The following is a 23,252-nucleotide window of genomic DNA, read 5'->3' on the forward strand; positions in this document are numbered from 1 at the left end:
GACTCTCCTCCACAGAGTCCAGACCAGATTCACTCAGCCGCTTCATGCTGGGATTAGACCTGTCTGGTCTGGATCCTCTGCTGAGTTTGTTAAACTGAAATATTCAGCAGTGATTTGAGGTCCACGTGGTTCAAATGTGTATTTTAGTTTCAGTTTCTTTAGTCGCCATCGTTATTGCTGAGAGCTCAGTGATGTCAGAGATCTGCTGTCTTTATGGAGCTACTTTGTCATCTTGCTTGTTTTGTTGATGGTCTCCATTTCTCTTTGGAGTTTTTCAGCAGACTATTGACTTCATGTGTCAATGTGAAGCTTTGACTGGTTTCTAATAGACAATTGGTTTTGATTGATTTGATGCATTTCTATGTTTCTTTAAAGTCTTCTACCTAACAAACCTCTAATTAAACATAATTCAAACTAACATCTTGTGACTCCTCCGGTCTGTGTTTGTTTTTACACAAATAACCTTCATTTAATGCTCACACAAAAATAATTTGGTTTTGGTTTCATTTTATTATTGTGTTTATCAACAATTTTAAATTATCTTTTCTAATCTACCTTAATTTGCATCTTCATGTGTCTCGTCGGTAACTGGGTTTGTGAAATCATACAAGAGTCCCGATCCTCCAGGCTCAGGTTTAGAGAAGGAAAGGCTTCTTTGTGTCGTCCTTTCAGCTCCGTCAATGAACTCTGAGATCGTTGACATCCATGGTTTCTGCAAGTTTCACCAACTCAAATTTAAGACCTGCATTACAATCCAAATATACAAAAGAATGACTGCAGCATGCTGCGACAGACTGGCGACCTGTCCAGGGTGACCCCGCCTCTCGGCCGGAACGTTAGCTGGAGATGGGCACCAGCACCTCCTGACCCCAGGAGGGACAAGGGTGTAGAGAAAATGGATGGATGGACTGTAGCATGGTATGGGTTAACAATAGAAGTGATCCAATGGCAAAGACGAACTTCACCAGGCAACAGGTGACAAATTTACTATTAAACCATGATGGATGCAAAAAAGCCGGTGAGCTAGTCAGTTTTTCTCCTTCCCCTTGCCAGATGGTATAAGGGTATATTAGCAAAAATCCTTTTCTTCCACCGATTCGGATTCAGACTTTCACCAACATGCATGTTGAATCACTTGAATGAAGACAGAAAGCTTCTTGTTTATTGAGATAAAATGAAACGGATATTAAAATGTAGGCTCATATGAACATGTTTAAAGGCAAATAGCCCCCCCTACTGACAAATGTTGGGACTGACTTCAATCAACATAATGGGACAACAGGATATTTTCCCCTTTACACAGTTTGCTGCCTATCAGCCTTAAAAGACAAGAAAGTCTAATTCTATAGTTGGTTTTAGTTCATAAATCTTCATCATTGAATGCCATGTTTACATAAGTATCTCAGTTGGAACACATATTATATTGTTCATCTCTGAATGTGTCGTCTGAGGGGTTTTAAAGCATGTTATTAGTACTGATTGTAGAAAGAATGCATATTTAGTGTTTCCATCATTTTACCACCAACATGTTGTGAACAATTTCTGACAACAATGTAAATGTTTATTTCAGGAAGAATCCTCAGTTTGTACCTGGACTCTACAGTCCAATTTGACCTCCAGAATCAGGGGAACAACAAAAACCAAGAGTTTATGTTCCCGTCTCCTGTTATCTCCAGCTCGGTCTGCTGGTCTTGCTCCAGTCTTTGGAATGGGTTGACTTGTCGCTGCCGCTGTCGTTTCGTCGGTGGCCTTTAGGGGGCGCCAGGGAGCCGTATAGAGGTGACAAAGCAGAGGACCTGGCGCTCTGAGACCTCTTCACAGAGGAAGAGGAGGAGGCGTTCGGGAGATCTGTGGCTCTGGAGGAGGGTGAGGAGGTCTTGGGGGAGGAGGATTTAGGGGAAGCGGAGTTGGAGGGGTGAGATGCCATCAGAGGAGATTTGGTTCTTCTGAAAGAAGACGATGCTGTGTTTCTGATGAAACCCGGAAGCGCTGACGATGACGGGGTTGTGGATTTGTGTAGAGGCGTGACAGGAGCACTGACACTGCCCCCTCCGGCCTGATTGAGAGCTCGAAGCTTGGAGAGACACATTTTCTCCTCTGCTTGGGTTTTGGGTTTCTTTAGGGGTTTCCGGATGGATGGCCTGCCCTCCAGGTCCTGGTTCTGCTCTCTGGACTCTGGGGTCTTAGTGGAACCCGACCGTTGGGACGCCGGAGCAGTTCCGGGCCTTTCTCCTTGACGTGGGGAGCGGATGTTCAGACTAGTGGTTCTGGAGGAGCTGCGGGTGTTTGCTGGAGGCTTTTCAGGTTTTTTATCTCTGGACGAAGAACCTGGGTTGATCCTTGTGATTGGTACAACTCGCCTCATGTTCTGGTTCTCAGAGCTGGTGAGAGTGCGGATCAATCTGCCGCCTGTAGAGGTTGTGTTTGATGGTTTCTCTCCAGTATTTCCAGTTCTGGAGTCCAGGGACTTCTTGGTGGAGTTTTTGGTTGAAGTTTCAGGTTTTGTTTTCCCTCCAGTTGAAGAACCTTCTCCTGTCCTTTGCCTCAAAGTCTTCTTGTTTATGTTTGTATTATGAGATGTTTGCTCTGGGCCAGGTCCCACATCTGTCCTCCGATCGGTGGAGTTCATCACTTTCGCTTTCTCAGTTGCCTCTGCAGTCAGAGTGGGATCTGGATTGGCTGATGCAGGGATTATTGGATGTAATCCAGGGTCATTGGAGCGGGAGACAGGCACTGGTTGGCTGCTGATTGGGACGGACTCTGTGCTTTGACCATCTGCCTGAGCTTCTGAACTCTCATTAGTGGACGCTGCAGAGGAAGTTTGCTGCTTTTCTCCCTGAGTCTTCCCTCCCTGCTGATCCTTCTCTGCTTGTAGAGGTGTGTTTTCACCGGCTGCTTCACACACACCTGTCACACACCAGACAATCACCTTGACTTCTTGTTCCTCAAAGTTCTTCTCAATCTCCTGGGAGTTATTCTGAGGTTTGTCCGCTCCCTGTTCTTCCGGACCTGCGGTCACCGAGTCGCCGCCGCCCGTCCGGGTGGTACTGTCAAACACCTTTAGCTCAGGCACCAGGGTGCATCTGTCTAAAAGCACAGACATGTTTCCTTTAGCTGCAGTGGTGCTACAGTCAGCACTCTGTCTACTGGAAGTCTGATCAGCTGTTTCATTCCTCAAACGAGACTCAGTCGGATTGTTGGGGAGTTTTTCGTCACTGGTGAAACTGGGAGCAGGTGAGTTATTCCCACTGTTGTTGAGCTCAGATTGTTGGTTTGAATCAGAGGCAGATTTGACTGGAACTTCATCTTTATTTACGTCTTTGTCTGCTTCATCGATGTTTTCAGGGTTCCTTCTGTGGGTTAAAACCTTCGTAGGAGAGAGTCCTGAACCTCCAGGCTCAAGTTTAGAGGATGCTGGTGGGAGATGTTTCCTCGTGTCCTCCTTTCCTCTCTGCCGAGGAACTCTGAGGTCGTTGGATTTCTCCAACAATGCGCTAAGCTCCCGCTCTGCAACGAGAGATGGCGAGCTGGATGGAGAGTTACGGCTTCGCTGGAAGTTCCCAGAACGTCCTTGAGTGACGTGCTTGGTATTCAGAGACTTTGGGTTCAGGAGGTCCAGTAAAAGTCCAACCTCATCTTTTGCTGCTGCTGACATGTCGGTCTCACTCCTGCAGCGCCACCCGAGGGCTCCGGTCACCTACAACACAATCGCACAAGAGAAATATATTACCTGGTCAGGAAGTCAGTGGGTTTCATTTTGTGTCTCACTCCTCCTGAATGGCTGGCACTGTTTACGTCTACGTCAGCAGGAAGCAAGACCCTCGTCCCATGACTAGAGGAGTTAAAAACCTCTTCTCTTCCTGTAATCAACTGGATCACTGGGTGTCCACCATGTCCACCAATTTGGCTAACTGGACAATCAAAGTTTTTCCTCACTTTCCTGTTGTCAGATTTGTGTCCCATAAATCTAATGGGTCGTGACCTCATGTGCAAGTTAGGGATAATTTGTCAGTAAAACAATCTGGGAGTCAGTGAGACAAACTAAATGCTAATCAGAGAACTGGGGTTATATTTTTAATCTTAAATTGTCCAGAGTGGGATTCTGTTACCTCCTCTCCTCCGGACCATGAGTGTCTCTTCAGCTCCTCCTCGTGCATCCGCTGACGGCGAGTCGCTTCCTTCACCTCCCTCTCCTTGTTCTCCTTTAAGATCCAGAAAAACACTTCTAACCAAACTGACCAGGGTTTGCTTTTTTACCTCCCCAAACGAACCGGACTTTCGACCCAAATGAACTGAAGTTTGATTAAAGCGGACTAAACAGGGCTGGTGTGAATGAACCCTTAAATTTAGTTTAACAGAGTTTTTGAACCAACCTTGGCAGCGTTTGTGAACCTGGTGCAGAAGGTCTGGAAGATGCTGAAGCAGTCGTCCAGCCTGAACGAGTCTCTGTCCTCGCAGAAGAAGTCGATCAGCTCTCTGCCTTCCTTCTTCAGCTGCTGCTGGCTGCCGCGCAGCGAGCACAACGACGACGTGGCGCTCTGAGACGCAGCGACACAAACCGTTACTCACAGGCTGGTTCTACTGCAGGACGGTTAGCGCTGATTTGGTAACACTTTATTTGAAGGGGTTACATGACACTTTTAATGGACTTTAACTGCAAGTTTTAATGCAACTTTGCAATAATGAAGTGTCATTTACCGAATTTACTTTACATTTACTTCATGACAGCAGATGTGACCATTCAGGAAGACTCCTTCATGTCAGTCTTACGCACACCCCTTAAAATAGTCTTATCAATTATCTTACTTTGACTAATCTGTAATCCTGTCAGACATGAGTATCTTTCTCTAAAAAGTCTTAATTAACTTTAGTTTTTCAAAAAGGTTTTCTTCTCCTTGTTTCCATTGCTCTATTTGTTGTTTTATTTCTAACCCATAAAACCAAAATCTCCATCAAATTTCAATTTTGATCTGCTAAAATATGGGAAAATGAAATAAGAAGGAATGAAAGTGTTTCAGATAAAAAGACAAGTTTGCATTTTTATTGTGCTTATCAATTACTTACAACTATTACTAACTACTAACTGATTTTTGTGACATATTTACAGCTCATTTTACCTGCACTCTGAGTCGGTGCGTAAAAATAAATGCAGAAATGAATCAGCCTGAAAAAAGCTGTGAAACTTTGTTCTACCTGGAGGAAACCGTCCAGCTGCTGCAGCAGCTCTGTGTCTTTCTGGATGCTCTCCTCTACTGAGCGCGTGCGAGACGTCAGCAGCTGCAGTTCAGCATCCAGCGTTTCCATGGAGATCCTAACAAAAGAAACACAACTGTTTTTTTCTATTTAAAGGCAATTACTTCAGTTTAATTTGAGGGATGCGATTTGGCTTTGTAGAAAAAGCTTTGCCAACCAAAGTCAGCAGGGGGCGCCGTCTTATAAGAAATTGTAAAAACGTTTCTGATTTACATTTTTTATTTATTCAGACATGCACTGGAAAAACACAAAATTAAGTATTTTTGGTTTGTGTTCCAGTGCAAATACCTTAGTTCACTTGAAATAAACAAAACAAACTTACAACAAGATGTAGCAGCTTGTTTTAAATCAACAAGTCCCTAAAATATTAATGAAAAAGTTCCAGTTCCTCTGGCAGATTATTTATAATCTGGGATAAATTACAGGTCACTTGACAATAGAGCTAGTACTTGTTCATCAATATTAAGGATTTATTGACTTAAAACAAGCTTATATCTGCAAGTGAACTAAGATGTTTGCACTAGAAACTGACTTGGTCAGATTTTGTGTTTGTGCAGTGAAATGTGACCCTCAGCTGAGAAGCTTTGCAGCGCCGCCTCACCTGGATGCAGCCTGGATGTTGCTCAGTCTCAGAGGAAACTCCAGCAGCTTTTGGTCTTTTTTCTGAGCTTCCTGGAGAAAAAAAAAAAAATTCAACTTTACCTGAACTGCAGTCAGAAGTTAACAAGATGCAATATTTAGAACAGAACAGCAGCAAATGTTGCAAAAACTCTGCAGTTTATATTTTCAGATGAAGAGAAAATGGTCATGTTTGAGTAAAACATGACCAGGGAAGTTGGTTTGTGGTAATCATCATCATCATCAGGTTGAGTCACTGACCAGAGCCACGAAGTGCAGCAGGTTCATGCCCGGTTTGTTGGACTTGGTGTCTGCAAGCGACAGGAGGGAGGACAGCTTGAAGCCCACGGCGTTTCCTGCAGAACCTCCCTGCAGAAAACAACACAGCCGTTAGCAACAACTGGAGCAGCTTCCGGCCCAAACCTCCCCACTGCACTGCCAAGGTTTCATCCAGACTGAAACCAACGACGTTCCAGTTAACACGGGTTTTTAGCCCCAATTTAAAACAGTTTCTGCAAGTTTGTTCCAGATTTGTGGTGCATAGAAGCTGAATGCTGCTTCCCCATGTTTGGTTCTGGATGCAGAGCAGAACCAGAACCAGAAGACCTGAGAGGTCTGGAAGGTTGATGCAGCAACAGCAGCAGATCTTTTCAGTGATTTATAAACTAAATATTCCAGTTTTCTCCCTGACCTGTCGGCTGTTTCCACCATGTCACACTATCCAGACTTTAATCACTAAAAATATAAAAATACATTTAGCTTTAAAATAATGCACTACTTTGAGTTAAACACATTCAGGTCTGAAGTTTTATTGTGTGAAACTGGATGACGTTCGAAGGGTTTGATGCTCCGTTTTCTATTTTTTATGAATTTTGTTTTTCTCAGATTTTCCTGCTGTCAGTCTGTCTCTTTTTTTATCGCTGTCTATTTCAGTCCGTTATTGTTTGTGGTTTGCTGTTGCTGCATTGTTATGGTAATTTGACGTCCCTCCTCTGTCAACTTCATATATCAACAGATTTCGTTTTAAAGCCTTGTAATAACAAATAAGAAGTGCATAAAATATATTTTTGGTCAGAAATATGAGCTGTTCACATGAGAGAAAGGCTGAAGGTAAAGATTATAAACATATTTAAATGTTTTAAAGGCAGAACACGGAAGGTTTCTGCTGCCTCTGTGTAATTTGCGCAGCATGTGAAGGCGAAGTTTCCAGTTTGACAATGTGAACAATAAGGGATAATGATACGGTTTGAGTCTAGCGCTCCCTGATGATCCTTGAAATAAGTGAACATCTGTTCCTTGTAAAAAAAAATAAAAACTCCCGAGCTGCAGGGAGCTTTCTAATGTCGCAGTTTTCTGCACCAGAGATGAAAACTGAGCAAAAAACAGTTTTAATCTGTTTTATGTGACATTAGACACAGAGAGTTAACAATCTGTAGCTGGTTTTCTAATTAATTATGAATTGTTTTTATTCCCCACTCACAGCATTGAGGATGTTTCCGGCCTGCAGCACCAAGTGCAGAACAGCGTGGAGCTCCTTACAGCACATTAACTCTGGATGAGAGGAAAACGAAGGGAGGGAAGAAATGTGTCGTTAGAGAAGAGAGAGAGGGAGCTAACAGTGGTAGCACTTTGTTAGCAGCTCAGGCAGAGATTCACACACACACTGCTAAAAATAATCGACGTGTTAGGATGACGTATCGCTCTGCACATCTGCACAGAATCTGAAGAAATCAGGTGAGTTTCTTCAGCATCGCTCTGCTGTTTTATCTTCAGTAGAAACTGAGTCGTCAGCTGTTAAATATCTGTCTTCAAATTAACATTTTTTTGTAACATTCATTCATAGAAACACAAAAATCACTGCAGAAAGTTTAGTGAAAGGAAAATGTTCAAAGGAGAGTCTGATGAATTATTTTAAAACTCACCCTGCACTGCAAAAACACAAAATCTTATCAAGTATTTTTGGTTTAGTTTCTACTGTAAATATTTTAGCACACTTAAAAAAACACAAAGTAATCTAGAGGCAGTGAGAGCTGCTGTCAGTTTTTATCTTATTAACTCTTTGACGTCTGAATTCAAGTAAAATCAGATCAGATTTTTTAGTTTAAAAAAAAATCTAAAAGTATTCAAAATTTTCCACTGGCTGTAAAATTCTGCAGTTTTTATCTGTTGGTCTGTCACATAAAATTATTCTAAAAATAAATAACTGAAGTGAAAATGAAGGAATATGACGACATTAATGTTCAGGAAAGGTTGAATAAACTACAATGTTTTTTCTTCTTTGGTTAAAAGTTACAGCCAGAAGCAAATAAAACCAACAGAATTTAAATATTTCAGGTATTTCAGTAAAATGTTTGCTACCTTTGGTTGCAGAGCGAAGGATTTTAAAATCTCGCTTCATGGCGTCGCAGGAAGCAGGAAACTCCTCCTTTAGCAGCATGGACTCGATGCGGACCGAATAACTGCATTAAACAGGCATTACAGATATTTAGAGGTAATATTTCACATTATAATGAAAAATGTTTTGCAGAGAATGATGGATTGATGGTGTTATAATGAGACAAACAGAAGAATGTGAGCTGGTCGTAACGGAAGCATCAAAGTTTTCAGCAGCAGAGCATAAAATCACGTTTATCTGATTTTATTCCTGTCTGTATGTGAAGCTGCTTTAACACTTTGCTGCTGATAAACCTGAATTTCTCCATTTCTGTTCTATTCTACTGTGAATTTATGTTAATTAACTAGAGACACTTAGTAAGTCACGCTAAACATCAGAATCTAAGTATTTTTATGTTCAGGTTGTACAAAGACATTGTTTTCACAGATCATTTGATCACTTATTGTTTTCCTTTGTTTGTAAATATGAATATATTGTATATAATACGCAATACTCAGGGAATTTGGTTGGTTTTTCATAAAATATGACACTGAAATCAGCTGGTAATTGGTAAATATTTTAAAAATAAAAAAGGAGAAGGAGTTGAATTCTTATTCTCATTCTGAAATAATTCGTTTTTGAGTATTTAGTTATTTACATATTTATGTTGGTTTGTTTCTGTTTTTTTTCATGTTAGGAAAAATGCTTAAATGCAAAATGCTACTTGAAAATTAATTTCTTTAGTTTCTTAATATTTGTATGTATATTTCTTAGCAGCTTTTTAAAGTAATTCAGATTTTCTATTCAGTTTGGCTTTTTACACTGCAAAAACACAAACTCTTCCCAAGTAATTTTGGTTTAGTTTCTAGCGCAAATATCTAAGATCAAAGTAATTTACAAATAACTTTACAGCAAGGAGCTTGTTTTAAGTCAATAATTTCTTAATTTGGTGAAAAAAATATTTGTTTTGTTGGTAGATTATTTTCATTTATAACAAGAAATTTTTTCACTGTAATTAGTTAATTTATCTGTCAAAGGAACAAGCAGCTTTTCATCAATATTAAGAAATAATTTACCTAAAACAAGCTCTTATGTCTTGCTGAAAAGTTGCTTATAAGTTAGTTTTGTGTTATTTTAAGATATTTGCACTAGAAACTAGGACAAAAAGATGTGTAATATTTTGTGTTTTTGTAGTGATTAGTTTGCTGACATAAACTTTTTTTTTTTGGCAGTATTATCTAATCTGATTACCAGCAACAACTTAAAAAAAAACATCATATTTAAAACTCCTTCTGTGCTTGACAGATTAATTCTGAATATTAGCATGTTTAGCTAACATGTTTGGATAAAGTAGTGAGCTCACCTGGGCAGGTGAGTCAGCAGGTGAATGAAGGAATCGGCCAATGAGAGCTTGGAGACGTCGCCTCGGTACGCCTTCAGCTTCTTCACCTTCAGAGGATCAAAGCCAGAGTTTTACGTTTATGATTAAATAAAATATTTGTATTTCTCTCTGTAGGTGAGGATGTTTGTGTTTCAGGGACGTCAGATGAAATATTTACCTCATCTTTGTCTGGAAGCAGCTTCAGCAGCTCTCTCAGAGGCTCCGCCCCAAATGATTCGCTGTTGCCATGGTGAATCTCATCCACCAGTGTCTGATTGGACCTGCAGGGGAAAATGCTTTCTCTAATTAACAGCTAAATTACACTCCAAATGTGTTAAAATGGCACTTTGGTCTGTGTTAATCAGTGGTAAAAATAAAAATAAACCAAACTCAGATTTAAAACAAGTTCATCTGGAGTCAAATAGAAGAAATGAATTAAAACTTCTGCACAGATTTAAATGACTACATCAGTGTAAACTAATTTAGTCGGAGCGCCTCCCTCATGTGTTCTGGTGTTTCCTAAGCATCGATTCTGAACATCATAAACACGATCAGAACACTCTGTGACCCGTTTTCCTCCAGATCCAAACCGACAAGCTGGACATGAAGCTAAAGGGAAAATTAAAGAGTTATCTTTGAGAAAATGTTTCATTTTTAGCCAAGATTTCAACACAAACATATTTATTGGATGCAATTGGTGGTTTATAAGAACTTAGGCTTAATAAAAGTGGAATAATCTGCAGCTGTTCTGCAAGTTTTGAAGTTTTTCTGCTTTCTAACAAAAACATTTTGAAAATTAAGGTTTTGATAAAGTTTAGGGATGCTAAATTGTCCCAGAAGTTACTGTGATAAACTATAATATTTTTGATTTTAGATATTTTTCATGACAATAGTATAATAATGTAAAAATAACGCAAAATTGATTCTCAAAGATCAATAAACTTTAAATTGGAACGAACATTTTAAATTTCCAAAATAAGCAACAAATAAAATGAATCATGAAGTTTCTGTGAACAAAATTATCCTTCAAAATAAGGGCTGGTTGAGACCAAAGCACCCGACTTTTATCATCCAGAGAGAGAGAAAAGAGAAAAACAATGTCATGCAAATGGAAATTATTGAACTTATTGTGTGATTCACTGATTTATCCCTAATTATTATAAGATTTGAGATGGTTAGTTTTATGTCTCCTGTTGGATGTCTTTGCAGTTTTTTTGTGGTTTTCTCTTTCAGCTGACGCCTAATAAATTTAGAAAGAAACATTTAGAGTCTTTGTTTTAGTATTTCGTCCCTCGTTGTGATAATTGGTCTCATTCTGTGATTTTTGTTTCAGTTTGAACCAAATCTCTGACGTAGCCGTGGATCAGTCCCGTGTTGTTAACAACCATCCTGTTTGCATTCCTGCATAGCAGAGAAGCATCATCACATCTGTTTTTACCCACAACACCTCAGGATGAGGGCGAGGAGACGCGTCACGCAGTCACACTGGATTCAGACTCGGCAGATAAATATACCAGCTTCAGCTCAGTGCATGACTCAAACTAAACGGTCATGAGCTCTATGGAAAAAAAAACATGTATTAAAGCCAATTTAATGGCTTTATTCCCTTAGGATCAAAGATATGAAACTTTAAATAATCTGTTATGGGTTTATTTAGGATTTTATTTTACCATAAATGCCTCAGAAGTTAATTAAAATCAAGAAATTATTTGTCGAAAAGCCTTTAGCACTGGTGCAGACAGGTGAATTATTTACAGAGATTTCACTGCGTAAAAATTGTTGTAAAACAATTAATTTTTTTTTCTTTACATGCAAAAGTTCAGAGCTGGAACCTTTGTATTTACGTGTTTCTGGTTCGCCTGTAAATCTGACGCACAAGTGAAATCCCCAAACAACAGCGATAGAAGCTGCTTCTCTCGGCCCAATGGGAGATAAGTTTTGCTTCAAAATACAATCTGATTGGACGCTGGAAAACACTATTATTATTTACATGTTGTGCTAACAGGAGTTAGCCTATTAGCGATGCTATTCAAGCTCAAATTAGCATCTCACTGCTAACATGTAGCAGCACAGACATTGCCAACGGTAATGTCAGCATCGACTAGACCTGCAATGATCATGAGTTTTGTTGGACAATAAATTGTCCCAGTAATTATTGCGATATATGATAATATTGTATCTCAATATTTTGAGATAATTTTCAACTAAAATAATGATAATAATATATTAGTGTGAATACAAGATCAAAAAACTTTAATTTCTAAAGAACATTTAACACTGGAACTTGAAAACATTTAAAATATCCAAAATAAATAAAGAAAACAACTGAAACAACCGGATTATGACGGCTCTGTAACCAAAATTAAGTTTCAAAAAATACTGGTCTCTCAGCTTAGACAGGGGAAACAGGCAAAAGGGCCAGGAAATACTTTTAATTAACTACTTTGTACTGGATGTCAAATGTTCAAAATGGCGATATTGTATCAATAAGCTTGTGGCTTGTTTATTGTTGTCATAGCAACTGCCTACCAAGATGGCTGTCAGTTACATGAAAAGTATGTGTTACAGAAACTGACATCAACTTGATTATAATTTATTATTGAGTTTCTCCACTAATTAAAAATAAATATTTCCACTTATTTACCTTTTGAACTGTTTAAGGAAGATTGCGATGTTCAGCCCTCGCTTCGAGTCGAGGATGGAGACCTGGAGTAAACAAAGAGACGGTCAGAGTCCAGCTCCAAAGTGTCGACCAACAGGCACCAGAACCAGAACCAGAACCAGAACCTCGTCTTTGGCCTCCCTGAACGACACCCGGGTCTTTCCTCCTCTGGTCAGCATGGAAACCGGCGGACCGTCGCTCTGTGTGAAAAGCTCCTCGATTTTCTGGACGTCAATCTGGAAATCCTGCTGGACTGGACCCTGAGTCCAGAGGTTGGCGTGACCTTTGACCTGAAGCAAAGATTCAACTGTTTGATTCAAGCATACACTGTAAAACAGAACATTCTGTTTAAATTCAGGTGAACTGAAGTTCTCATCAACTTATTGTTTGCACTCATTTTTAACAGGCGGTTTGAACTTTTGGATAAAAAATGTTTGGTAAGTTAATCTATTCAAGTTAAAGTGAAAAAGTTTAATATTTGAAACTGGTGAGGATTTTAGATTATAAAAGGTTAACAGTTAACAGCAGATAAAAGGTTTTCCTGTGACAGTAAGTTGTTTTTCTGCCATTAGCACATTTAGTAGCAACAAGTACACGAGATTGATTGACAGCACCTGTTGTATCTGACTGGTTGTTTTTGTGTATTTCTTCAGACAGAAATAGTAGCCCAGAAAGGAGGAGAAGATTGATCTTTTCAGAAATTATCTGTCTCATAGCAAACTGACAACATGGTGACAGTTTTAACAAATATAAAAAACACATTCTTTATAAAAGCTACATGCTGGAGCTTTAATGTAATCAGTTTAAAATGGAAAAGTCTTAATCAAGCAGCTTCTTTGAATGTAACTCAGAGTGTCAAGATGTCTTTACTATTTAGTTTATGCACAAAAGACAAAACTTATATTATTTTAGGTTTGTAATACGTAAAATGAACAACTTAATTAGTTTTTACATGTTGCATAACATAAGTTTGTTTAAATTTTCAAGTAAAGTCCACTGATTGTGTTTTACAGTATACCTGCTCCGCTGGAATCGTTTTCCAGAAGAAACTCCTCACCCTCTTCTTCTTCTTCAGCCCACCTGGATTACCTGCAGGTAGCAGAGGAGGAGGAGGCGGCGGTGGCGGCGGAGGAGGAAGAGGAGCAGAAGGAGGAGGAGGAGGAAGGTTTTCTACGAGTCGGGTTCCATTTTTACTGTTGTGTGAAAATCTGAGCGCGGACGGCGGAGACATGGCCTCAGCGACGGCAGCGTCCTCCTGGAAGGAAAACCCCTGGATGTCGTTGGCCTGGGAGACGCTGCCCATGACGTGCATCGCCACGTCTGATTGGACGGGAGCAGAATGAAGGGTCACCAGGATCACGAGTAACCATGGTAACAGTGGAGAAGAGTCATTCGAAGCATCAGCGGGTGAAGATCAGCAGTCTGGAAAGAAAAGTTGAAAAGAAAAAAAAATAAACACGTAGAAAACGACGTCAATGAACGCTTGGATGTTGAAGACGTCTGACTGTATTTGTGTTTATACTGTCGCAATAATCAATAAATCAATTAATCGCATGATAAATTAAAGCAAACTCAATCATTTCAACTTGAATGATTTATAGTTATCTTTCTGGTAAATGCTGGATGATGAAAGGTTTTAGTTTGGTGCTTCGGTCTCAAATAGCCCAGTTTTAAATTTCAGCTGGAAGCAAACGCCAAAGTGACGCTGATACATTTAGAAACTTTATTGCTGGTTGGATGAAACTACTAGAACAATGTTTTATCACACTATAATTCTCTCATAAATCCCCAGAATATTCTGTATTTACCAATTTTAAATCAATAAATATAAAAAAAAATCACTATAACTTAAAAATGAAGAAGTCAGAATATGAATACAGAATCTACAAAAAGATGGATGGATGATTTTTTTTCATATTAATGTTTGTCTGTTTGTAATCATGTAGTTAAATTTAACCAAATTAAAATTGTATTTCTGCAGTTTTAATTATTTTCTTTTTAAATCTTGTTTTTCTTCTGGTGAAAACTCTTTTTCTCCTCTGATTTGAGGTTTTTCTCATCAAACCGCCTGCAGCTCAAAGGTTAATGAAGACTCGATCTCAGCAGTGATGTAATGCTTCCAGTAACAGCTGCCTTGTTGACTCCACCGTACGGCTGCGGAGTCGTGGCAGGAAGCCCAAATATGGCCGCCTTCCTGCAGGGTTTAATAATTTAATGCTCACTAAGGGAGGAAATCACCGTGTGAACTTCTGGATTCACGTCAACAAATATTTCCACTTCCTGCTGATGAATTAAAGACGACAGCGACGTTACATAAGCTAATCTCACATCACTGATTGCCTGAATCCTTCCATCAAATTTTCTGCTCAATCGTGCTAACAACCGGAACCACCCGGCGTGTGAGAACCAGCGACCCGACCCAGCTGCTGCTGCTGCTGTTATTATAACAGCCTCATTCTTCCCTGAACCTAACAAAGTGTTATTTTTTTGACTTTGGTTACTTTTCCACTCATTTTCTGTCCTCTAATTGACCATTTTCAAAACAGCTGTGAGTCAATTTACCGGATATAAGAAAAAAAAAATGCAGTTATTATCTGAAAACTTGTAAATAAAAGAAAAGGATATTGCACACATGGGATAGTTTTCGGAAAAGTTTTCATCCATATAAATCCACACAAATCCAACCTTGAAAGTTGTTTTAAACATGCCAAACCCCTAGGGGGCAGTATAGCGCAAAACTAAAATCTATCAGCCAATCAGACTGCTTCAAAACAGCCACCACTTCCTGTTGGGATTTAAACATGGCGCCAGGACGTTCATGTATAGGTTAAGCTACTTTTTTTATTAGAAAATAAACAATGTCGATAAGGAATAGTTTCAAAGCTGTATAGTATTGGCGTATTATTTGTCACAGACTAAATCTCTATTTTCCCATGAACACATGTAAAAACAAATAAAGAGTTTTTACAAATAGTTATTTTTAATTATATTACAGAGTTTTAGGGTAGATGAAAGGCCAGAATGCATAAAAATGTATTTGTTTTCCCAGATATCAAGATGCAACAAATTTTTCATGTCATATCTTTTTCTTTTCAGAAAAGTGAAAAGAAAAAAAAGATTAAAATCCAATTTTTCTCAGACTATAAAGTTATGTTGTTTCTTTTTTATAAAATGGCTCATTTCTTTGTGTTTTTGGCAGCAGGATCATCAGCCTCCATATTTTACATCCTTCCTCTGTCACAACAACCAAGTTCACCTCCAAATGGCTCAACCTGAGCTTTTCCCTCTGACAGTTTCATTTCCATCACTGTAAAATGTTATCAGTTAACCATCACTGATTTATGTTCTGCATCATAATGCTGGTGGTCCAGAGTGCAGGAGATGCCAAGGATGCCTTGTGTTGCTCTGGTTGCAGGTCACTGACCCGTTGATTGCCGTGGAAACGGACCGTGTAGCAAACAATGACAGTTTGTTTATGTGGCGCACAACAAAAACAGGGCCACAATTAGCGTGTGTGTAGATGTGAAAGCTACGCTAACATCACAGCTGCCTCTGTCTTTTTCCTCTCATCTTTCATCCGCCTGTCTTCAAAGGGAAGCAGAATAAAGGTTTACAGCCAGGCAACGCCGACGCTGACCCGGGAAAATCATCAGCTTTGGCCTCAAATTATGAAAATAAACAAAGTTCCATCCATGATGGGGAGCTTAGTTACAAAATAACATCAGAATCAACAAATACAAGGCCAGAATATTAAATCCTTATTTGCATCTTTTAATGTATTTATAACAATTTAAGAAAAATAATCGTATGAAAGATTTTTAGAATGTGCCAAGTTATTTTTAGTTGATGAATCAATTGTCAGAATAATTGATTGATTGATTACTAAAGTAATCCGAGACATGAAAATAAAAACAAAGCAGCTACTACATGATCATGTGAAAAAAAGGAAAAAGTAAATAAATAAATCAGCACAAGATGATGCACAACAACCACAAAGATACAAAAATAAAAAATAAATTAACTCAAGACCAAAGGAAGGAATAAAAAATATATTGAAACAAAACGACAACAAAAATACTACAGACATAATATGGCGACCAAAAGATGTAGAAAAACAACAAAAGACAGTTAAAAGACGATATCTATGCAAACTCCTCAGACTCCTGATCTAAATGTCAAAGATTCACATTTCTGCAGCTCTGTTTCACAAACTGGTCACAACCCAGTGCTGGTGGCCTCAGCCCCAGAGGCATGCTGGGAAATCCACTGGGCCAGTGAAGCGCGCTCATTCAGAAAACAAAACCTCACTTCAACCGACCCAGTTATGATCCACGCATCCAACCGCCGCTCGCTCCACATTCCTGCAGCAGCGACCTCGATGGCGAAGGAGGCAGGAAGGGTGAATGAGTGACTGACCCCTTCCTCATCATCATCATCATCATCATCATCATCCTCTTCAGTCACATGAACACCGACTGAGCGCACTCACAGAGTGTTGGTAAATAATATGCAGAGAGCTCAGGATAAAATTTAACTGGAGTTTAAAAGTCCAAACTTGTTTTGTGTTGCAGAAATCTGACAGATCTTGATCAATAGTCAAGTTTATTTTAGAGCAACAAGTCATTTACTTCATAAAAAAATAATTTTAAACTTTACAAACTCAGAAATTTCCTTGTTTCGAGACAATTTTTGATATTAATCTCAAATTTCGGACATTTCTTCTGCCAAATTGTTGACTTATTAAACTCAGAAATTTACCTGCTTTTTTGTAGCAAATTTTCAACTTCTGAAGCTGAAAAATTTAATTTTTTTTCTAGAAAATTAAATTAATCTAAAAATTTCAGATTTTTTTTCTTGAAAATTTCTGATATTAATCTCACAATTTAAGAGTTTTTTCTGACACATTTTCAGCTTTTAAAAGTCAGAAATGTAGTAGGTTTTTTTAGGAGATTAATCTAAAAATTTCTGATTGTTTTGTGGCAAATTTTCAACTCAGAAATGTCCTTGTTTCTCTCTGTTTTTATCTGCAGTGTCCCTGATATTCCATGTTAGAGGCTGGTAGAGGTTCAATCCTGTATTTGCAGCTACAATATTAGCTGAATAAAATGATAACAATGTGAGCTCTGAGTCTGGTCACCACTCCTCAGGGATGTGAAAGTGTACGGCAAAACAAACACGGTTCGTAGAAACCTGTTTGAGAAACAAAACAAGGACAAATATTGACACTGCAAATTCATCTGACCTCTTCTGTGTGGCACAAAGCAGGACGAAGAAAAGCACAGAAGTCATTATGTGATCCACCGTAACGCAGTCAGAGAGACAATCTGATCTGTGGGACGTTATTAAAATACGAGCAGCTCATCTGGAAATGACGTGAACACGAGGTTTCTCTGTGCTGCTGATAAATTAAAAGTGAAAACCTGAGACGGATCAGAGGGAGAGTTTTATGTAAACAGCTTTATTCTATTATCTGAAGTCAAACATGATCTCTGCTCGGTTGTAACACTTCTCTGCAGGGCGTTGCAGCTCATAAGAATGAAAGAAAAGTTAATAATTGTTGTAAGATGTGTATGGAAAAGTTACACGTTGTTCCAAAAACAGCTGGTCAAAGACTTGGTGATTTTTGTTTGGTGGATAAGAAAACAACAAAAAAAACATAATAATAAAAAAATTGATGCAATAAGATTAAAAAGTTTTAGTCTGGAACACATTTTTGGGAGGAATATGTTATTGGTGGTTTTATTTAATCTTCAATGTATTCCTAACCTGCAGATGAATAGAAATGATTCAGATAAAAGACAAAGTCTTTTATGCAACTAATAAATAATAAATGAACCTTTCTACAAGATTTTACAAAAGGGAACGCTCAGTTCTTCAGTAAATTAATTCAGTGAATGAACGTTTTCTTTCAATACGTGTAATAAATGCCAATAACTGCTTTTTGGTTTTGTTTTACTACATTTTCAAGCTTTGAACCAATAACTATTTTAGATTTTACACTCTTCTCAACATTTTTAGGATGTTTGTAGGGAGGGATGCAGGAAAAAAAACAGTTTTTTTCAGACAGTGAGTCACAGCGAGCTTTAACATCTTTGTTAAAATGTATTTTCTTTGGGTTTTTATGGCGGCTGCTTGTTGCTCAGCAGTCTGACAGATTACTGCTCCCACACTTTTTGTGACAGATTTCCGAACGGGGAATCGGAGCGCAGCAGAAACGATTCAGAGACATGAAGGGATGGATTTAAAGGCCAGAAATTCAACAAAATCTTCCTCGATTGGTGGGAATATTTAAATATAAACACATAATATAATGGTGCAAAAGATTTTTTTAGACATTGAATTCATAGCACTGATTTTTTTTTTTTATGCGTAGATGTAAATATGATTTCTGTTTGCCAGAAACCTGCAAAAAAATTCACCAGTTTTAATTACTTTTTCTACATTAAAAGATTAAAGAATTTAGCTGAAACAAATATATAGATTAATTGTGATTAATTCAAATAATTGTCAACTAATTTAGTAGTTGATTAAACGTTAACTGGAGCATACAGACTCAAAAAAGGTAATTTGCTGAAGAACAGCAGAGTCAGAGCAGTAAAGCCAAAACTGTACAGGAAATCTAAACATTTTAGATTTAAGATTAAAAAGTTTCTTTGTCTGTAAATATGTTCAACCCAGAACTCCTCAAGGGGAAATTTTAGTTTATAATTCTGTAATAAAAAATTCCCATTAATAATCTTTTGCTATCAAGTTACTAAATGGTTGATCAAAAATAATAAGCAGATTATTTCTACACTGAACTGATTATAAGTCAAGCAGAAAGAGCTGAGTTTTCACATGTTAGTGTTATTATTTAGCTGCAGATGCATCTTTTGCTACAAATAGTCAATCGTTCACTAAAGGAATGCTGTGTTATTGCATTTTAGGCAATAAAATATTTATTTTCTTACTTAAAAAGGAATTTAAGAACTTACTTTTTTAAATGTGGATAATCAATTACTGTAATAAGCAATAGCTGCAGCCCTAAAACAAGTACAGGCAAGTATTTAAACAGCTGTTGATCATGACTATTTATGAGACCATTCACAAATTATCTGTAAATACTATAGAGTCCACAATAAAACATGATTAGTTAACATATGATTGATTGGCATCAAATGCATCAAATAATGTTAACAGAATCGACCAAGAAATACCTAATATATTTATCCACATTTATGAAGATGATGCTTCTAATGAAATAAATCCATTTCAGATTAATCTAATTAATAAATACCAACAATAATGCCAATCATAAATATATCTACTTATAAAAATTATGTGAATAAATGACATTTTACCATTCAAAAACCAACTAAAGTACCAACAAATATGGACCAAATGGGCCAAGAAGGTGAGAAGACAAAAAATCCTGTGATTTATTAAAACAACTTATCACCAAAGTTTAACAGGTAATTATTATTTTCATCAGCAGTGCGATTATTTCCACAAATGTCCACATTTTATTTATTGGTGAGGAAAGAGTCCACACACTGAGAAAACCATCAAAAAACAAACCAAAAATTAAGAATAATGTTCTCTCACTTCCATAAAGAAGGAAAACATCAACATGGAGTTCTGCTGTAAGCAGCAAACTCTCTGACAAACATCCAAACTTCTCCACAGCAGCAGGTAAACTCCCTGAGGAGGAGGAGAAACCATCTGCCTCGTTTCACGGCCAACCAGCACCAAAACCACGTGTTTAAGAAGCTCTGGCGTTGGATCTGGACCCCCCAACAGGACGGGAACCAGGCAAACATCCAAGCCGCCTGCTGAACGGCATCATGGGACTCTGATCATAAAAAAACAGCTAAATGAAAGCAAATCCCCTCTAAGTCGTTTTCTCTGCTTCTGTTCTGCGACGGAGGGAAACAGGATGATTACCGCCCAGCAAAAGGAGCTGGCTGAGCAGCCGCTGGTCTCTGGGGTTACCGTGGCAATGGGGACAGACACCCCCAAACAGCATCCCAGTTCTAAAATGTCACCCCACCCACCCCCCTTGAGTGTGGTCGCCGCGGCTACAGGAGGGTCAGGGGGTCAAGCTGGAGCGCTGAGCCAGGCAAGGAGCTTACTGGGAGGACTGGACACAAACTGGTGACCATGGGGTGGTAGCAACACTTTATACAAGAATGATTTGGTTTATCACTGGGGCAACAATCAATCAATGATTAATCTGCATGGATGGATGGATGGATGGATGGATGGATGGATGGATAAATGTTGGATGGATGGACCGACGAACGGACAGACGGATGGATAAATAAAGACTTTTACTTTGAAAGATTACAACTTTCTTGGCCAAACGTTTATTGGTTTAAATAATTGGTGCTTCAAAGCTTAAACAATCTGATATCTGAAATTCAAACCGCTTTTCACACTAAATAGTTGTTTTTAAGTTTCAAAATTAGTTTTTCAGATTCCTTCTTTCTTTTTTGGAACACCCTTAAAGGCCCCAATTTAGCTCCATACAAATTATTGTCAGAATCAAATTTATTTGTCAACAATGTCAAAGTTTTACTATTTTAGTGTTGTAACCATCCTGCTAATAATATAGCAAAAAGAAAACAGATTGTACTCATTTTTGTTGAACTTGCATTAAAAATCCCAAACAAAACATAGGACAGCTACTATTTCAGCGTTAAATAAACTGAATATTATGTCCGGTCTGGGTTTGGCTCAGACCGGCTCATTAAGCTGTAATAATGTAGAAGCCTATATAATTATAATAACATGCAAAACAAAACTGATAAGAAGTGAAGATAAAGGGAAAATACAAAAAGAAGCTGCTGATTATTATTATTTTTTTTATTAAATTTACACTAAAATTCAAACTCGAAGGTGTTTAAAAACATAAAGCATGTTTCATAAATTACGGTTATTGTTGTCAAATAAGCTAGCAATTGATCAAATATGAAGTTACACACCTGCGCACTTCCTCAGTGTCACCAAACATCAATGTTTTAAATAACATATCAAATGTAAAGCGTTTAAAAACAGACGTTAAAACATAAAAAAAAACCTACCGGAATGAATGTGTCGCTTTTCCTCCTGGTTTTAATCCTTAAAACGAGCCAGAAACAGGGGAAAAATACCGACTCCCGGATTCACGGTCTGAGTTTTGCTGCCAAAGTCTCCAACGGTCTGATCCAGACCTGCCAGCGCGTGCGGGAGAAAAGCTGACAGCGGAGGGAATCACGCATGCGCGCTGACTCAGGCGGAGGGAACCCCCGCGCTCTCCCACTCTCTCTCTGGCTCTATCGGACCCGCCCACCCGGGGGTGTTCGGTCCAGATAAGCTTCATTCCTAGAAGAAAACATGTAAACAAAAAACAAATTTCTCTATAATCAACGGAAAGTGAAGAAAATTAAATATTAAGCTGTGAAACACAACAGTTAATGAAGAAAATCAAACATTTATGAACTGAAAAATGCTTGAAGAACCACTGAACCGATATTTAGCAGGATACCAGCAGGATGGAATAGAACTACTTTAAAAATAATTTTACTCAAATAAAGATAAAAAGTAGCTTTTGAAAAAATTACTCAATTACTGATTGTAAAATCTGATTTAATATTTTAAAATTATGCCTTCAAATCAGCTAAATATAAAGTTATGTGCAAATGCTGTTATTTTAGGGATTCAATTAACAAAGTACATATTACTAAAGTAAAAGTCAAAAGTAGAGTGCAAGTAAAAGTACTCTTAAAAGTATTTTATTTCCCCACAAAAAATACAATTCCTCATACTGAGCATGTGTGACAGCAAAAAGGAAAACTCCCACTTAACCAGGAAGAAACTCCCAACAGAACCAGAGCCTGGCTCAGAGTCAGCAAATTCACTGATCCAGGAGTACTTCCTACTTCCTTGAGCCATTTGCGATCTGAACAACATGGTATTAGTTTGTCTAAAAGCGTGGCACATTAATGTAAAACAAGTAATGGTTAAAAAACAGCAATTACATTTTAAGCTTTAACAGTCTTGGCAGCTTCATGAACTCTTCCTCTTTGAGTCCATTTAGACACTTTGAACAGAACTTTCTGTGTAATGAGGCGCTCTTTGTAAAGCTCCATTCTCAGCTTGAGCTGTTGGAGGAAATGAGCCTGCATGCAGAGCATTCACAGACTCAAACTGACCAACAGTAGCACCGCTTGTTGTTGTTGCCAGGTGGATAATCGTGTGTTTCTAAAGCAGCACAGGCTCAAACAGACCAAACCCTTACATAAATATCACTGCATTCATCTCCCGTATAAAGGAAGACAAACTCTACGGCACTCTGATGTCATTTTATTGTTTTAGTCCTGAATTAAACTTAAACAACCTGATAGAGCTCAAAGGCATTTTTGTTTTGCTGTTTTTGATGAACACTTGAAAAACCCCTCCAATTTATGCTGTTTTATTTTTAGATTCTGCTTTGCTGTCATTACAGTGATGACTCATAGGAATCCCCTTTTGTTAGATGGTCTTTGATAGAGAACATGGACCAGGGCTTTTTTTTTTTTTTTTTTTTCAAAAGACACATGTAAGAATGCGTTTAAAATCAATGTTATATGTAGCTCCTGCAAATCTAAACTCAATAAACTTAAAGTGCTGTTAGCTTATGGAAAGTAAAGCTTAAAACAATGTTCGTAAAAGTACTGCAAACAATGGCTATGGGCGCCGCCATTTTGAAATCCAGACTACGTTAACAGGAACGATGTTTACTAAGCTGTGACGCCCCAGATAAGATAAGTGAGTTTAGACAACAGATTGAAGGATACATATTTAAACATATTTTATCACTCTTTATTAAAATGTTCAAAGCCTTCATTTGATTTTTAGAAGCATTTGATTACCAAGAATACTGTTTACTAAATTGACATTAACCTTGAATAGTTGCCAAAAAATATCTTGCAAATTATTTTTGATTCACAGATAATGGTCTGTCA

The 23,252-nt window shown here is 38.2% G+C and overlaps 2 protein-coding genes across 2 annotated transcripts in view; one reads left to right on the top strand and one right to left on the bottom strand.

Annotated features, from left to right (window-relative positions):
- LOC106937716 (tripartite motif-containing protein 16-like) overlaps window positions 1-418 on the top strand; it is a 16,338-nt gene extending 15,920 nt beyond the window's left edge. Inside the window, exon 4 of the mRNA XM_015019359.1 lies at window positions 38-418. Within this exon, the coding sequence (XP_014874845.1) occupies window positions 38-118 (81 nt within the window). The 3' untranslated portion in view covers window positions 119-418. The remainder of the gene's footprint in view (window positions 1-37) is intronic.
- A 722-nt stretch (window positions 419-1,140) lies between these two features.
- On the bottom strand, window positions 1,141-21,537 carry LOC106937714 (FH2 domain-containing protein 1-like). Its single transcript, XM_015019357.1, has 14 exons — window positions 21,351-21,537; window positions 13,307-13,710; window positions 12,414-12,578; window positions 12,271-12,332; window positions 9,805-9,907; window positions 9,609-9,694; window positions 8,230-8,330; window positions 7,352-7,422; window positions 6,133-6,240; window positions 5,855-5,925; window positions 5,194-5,311; window positions 4,374-4,538; window positions 4,110-4,202; window positions 1,141-3,697 (listed from the first exon to the last, which is right to left on the bottom strand). The coding sequence occupies exons 2-14, from the start codon at window positions 13,598-13,600 to the stop codon at window positions 1,667-1,669; spliced, it is 3,468 nt and encodes a 1,155-aa protein (XP_014874843.1). The 5' UTR covers window positions 13,601-13,710; window positions 21,351-21,537; the 3' UTR covers window positions 1,141-1,666.
- Between the last annotated feature and the right edge of the window lie 1,715 nt (window positions 21,538-23,252).

Source organism: Poecilia latipinna, unplaced genomic scaffold, assembly GCF_001443285.1.
Source record: "Poecilia latipinna isolate Pla-1442-1.1 unplaced genomic scaffold, P_latipinna-1.0 Scaffold2420, whole genome shotgun sequence".
Taxonomy (NCBI): domain Eukaryota; kingdom Metazoa; phylum Chordata; class Actinopteri; order Cyprinodontiformes; family Poeciliidae; genus Poecilia; species Poecilia latipinna.

Coding starts and splice junctions, on each gene's coding strand:
- LOC106937714 (XM_015019357.1), bottom strand. CDS start 13,600: ATGCACGTCATGGGCAGCGTCTCCCAGGCCAACGACATCCAGGGGTTT. Junction 5,312..5,854: donor AACATCCAGGCTGCATCCAG/GTGAGGCGGCGC, acceptor TTCTTTTGTTAG/GATCTCCATGGAAACGCTGG. Junction 4,203..4,373: donor GGTTCACAAACGCTGCCAAG/GTTGGTTCAAAA, acceptor TGGATCTTAAAG/GAGAACAAGGAGAGGGAGGT.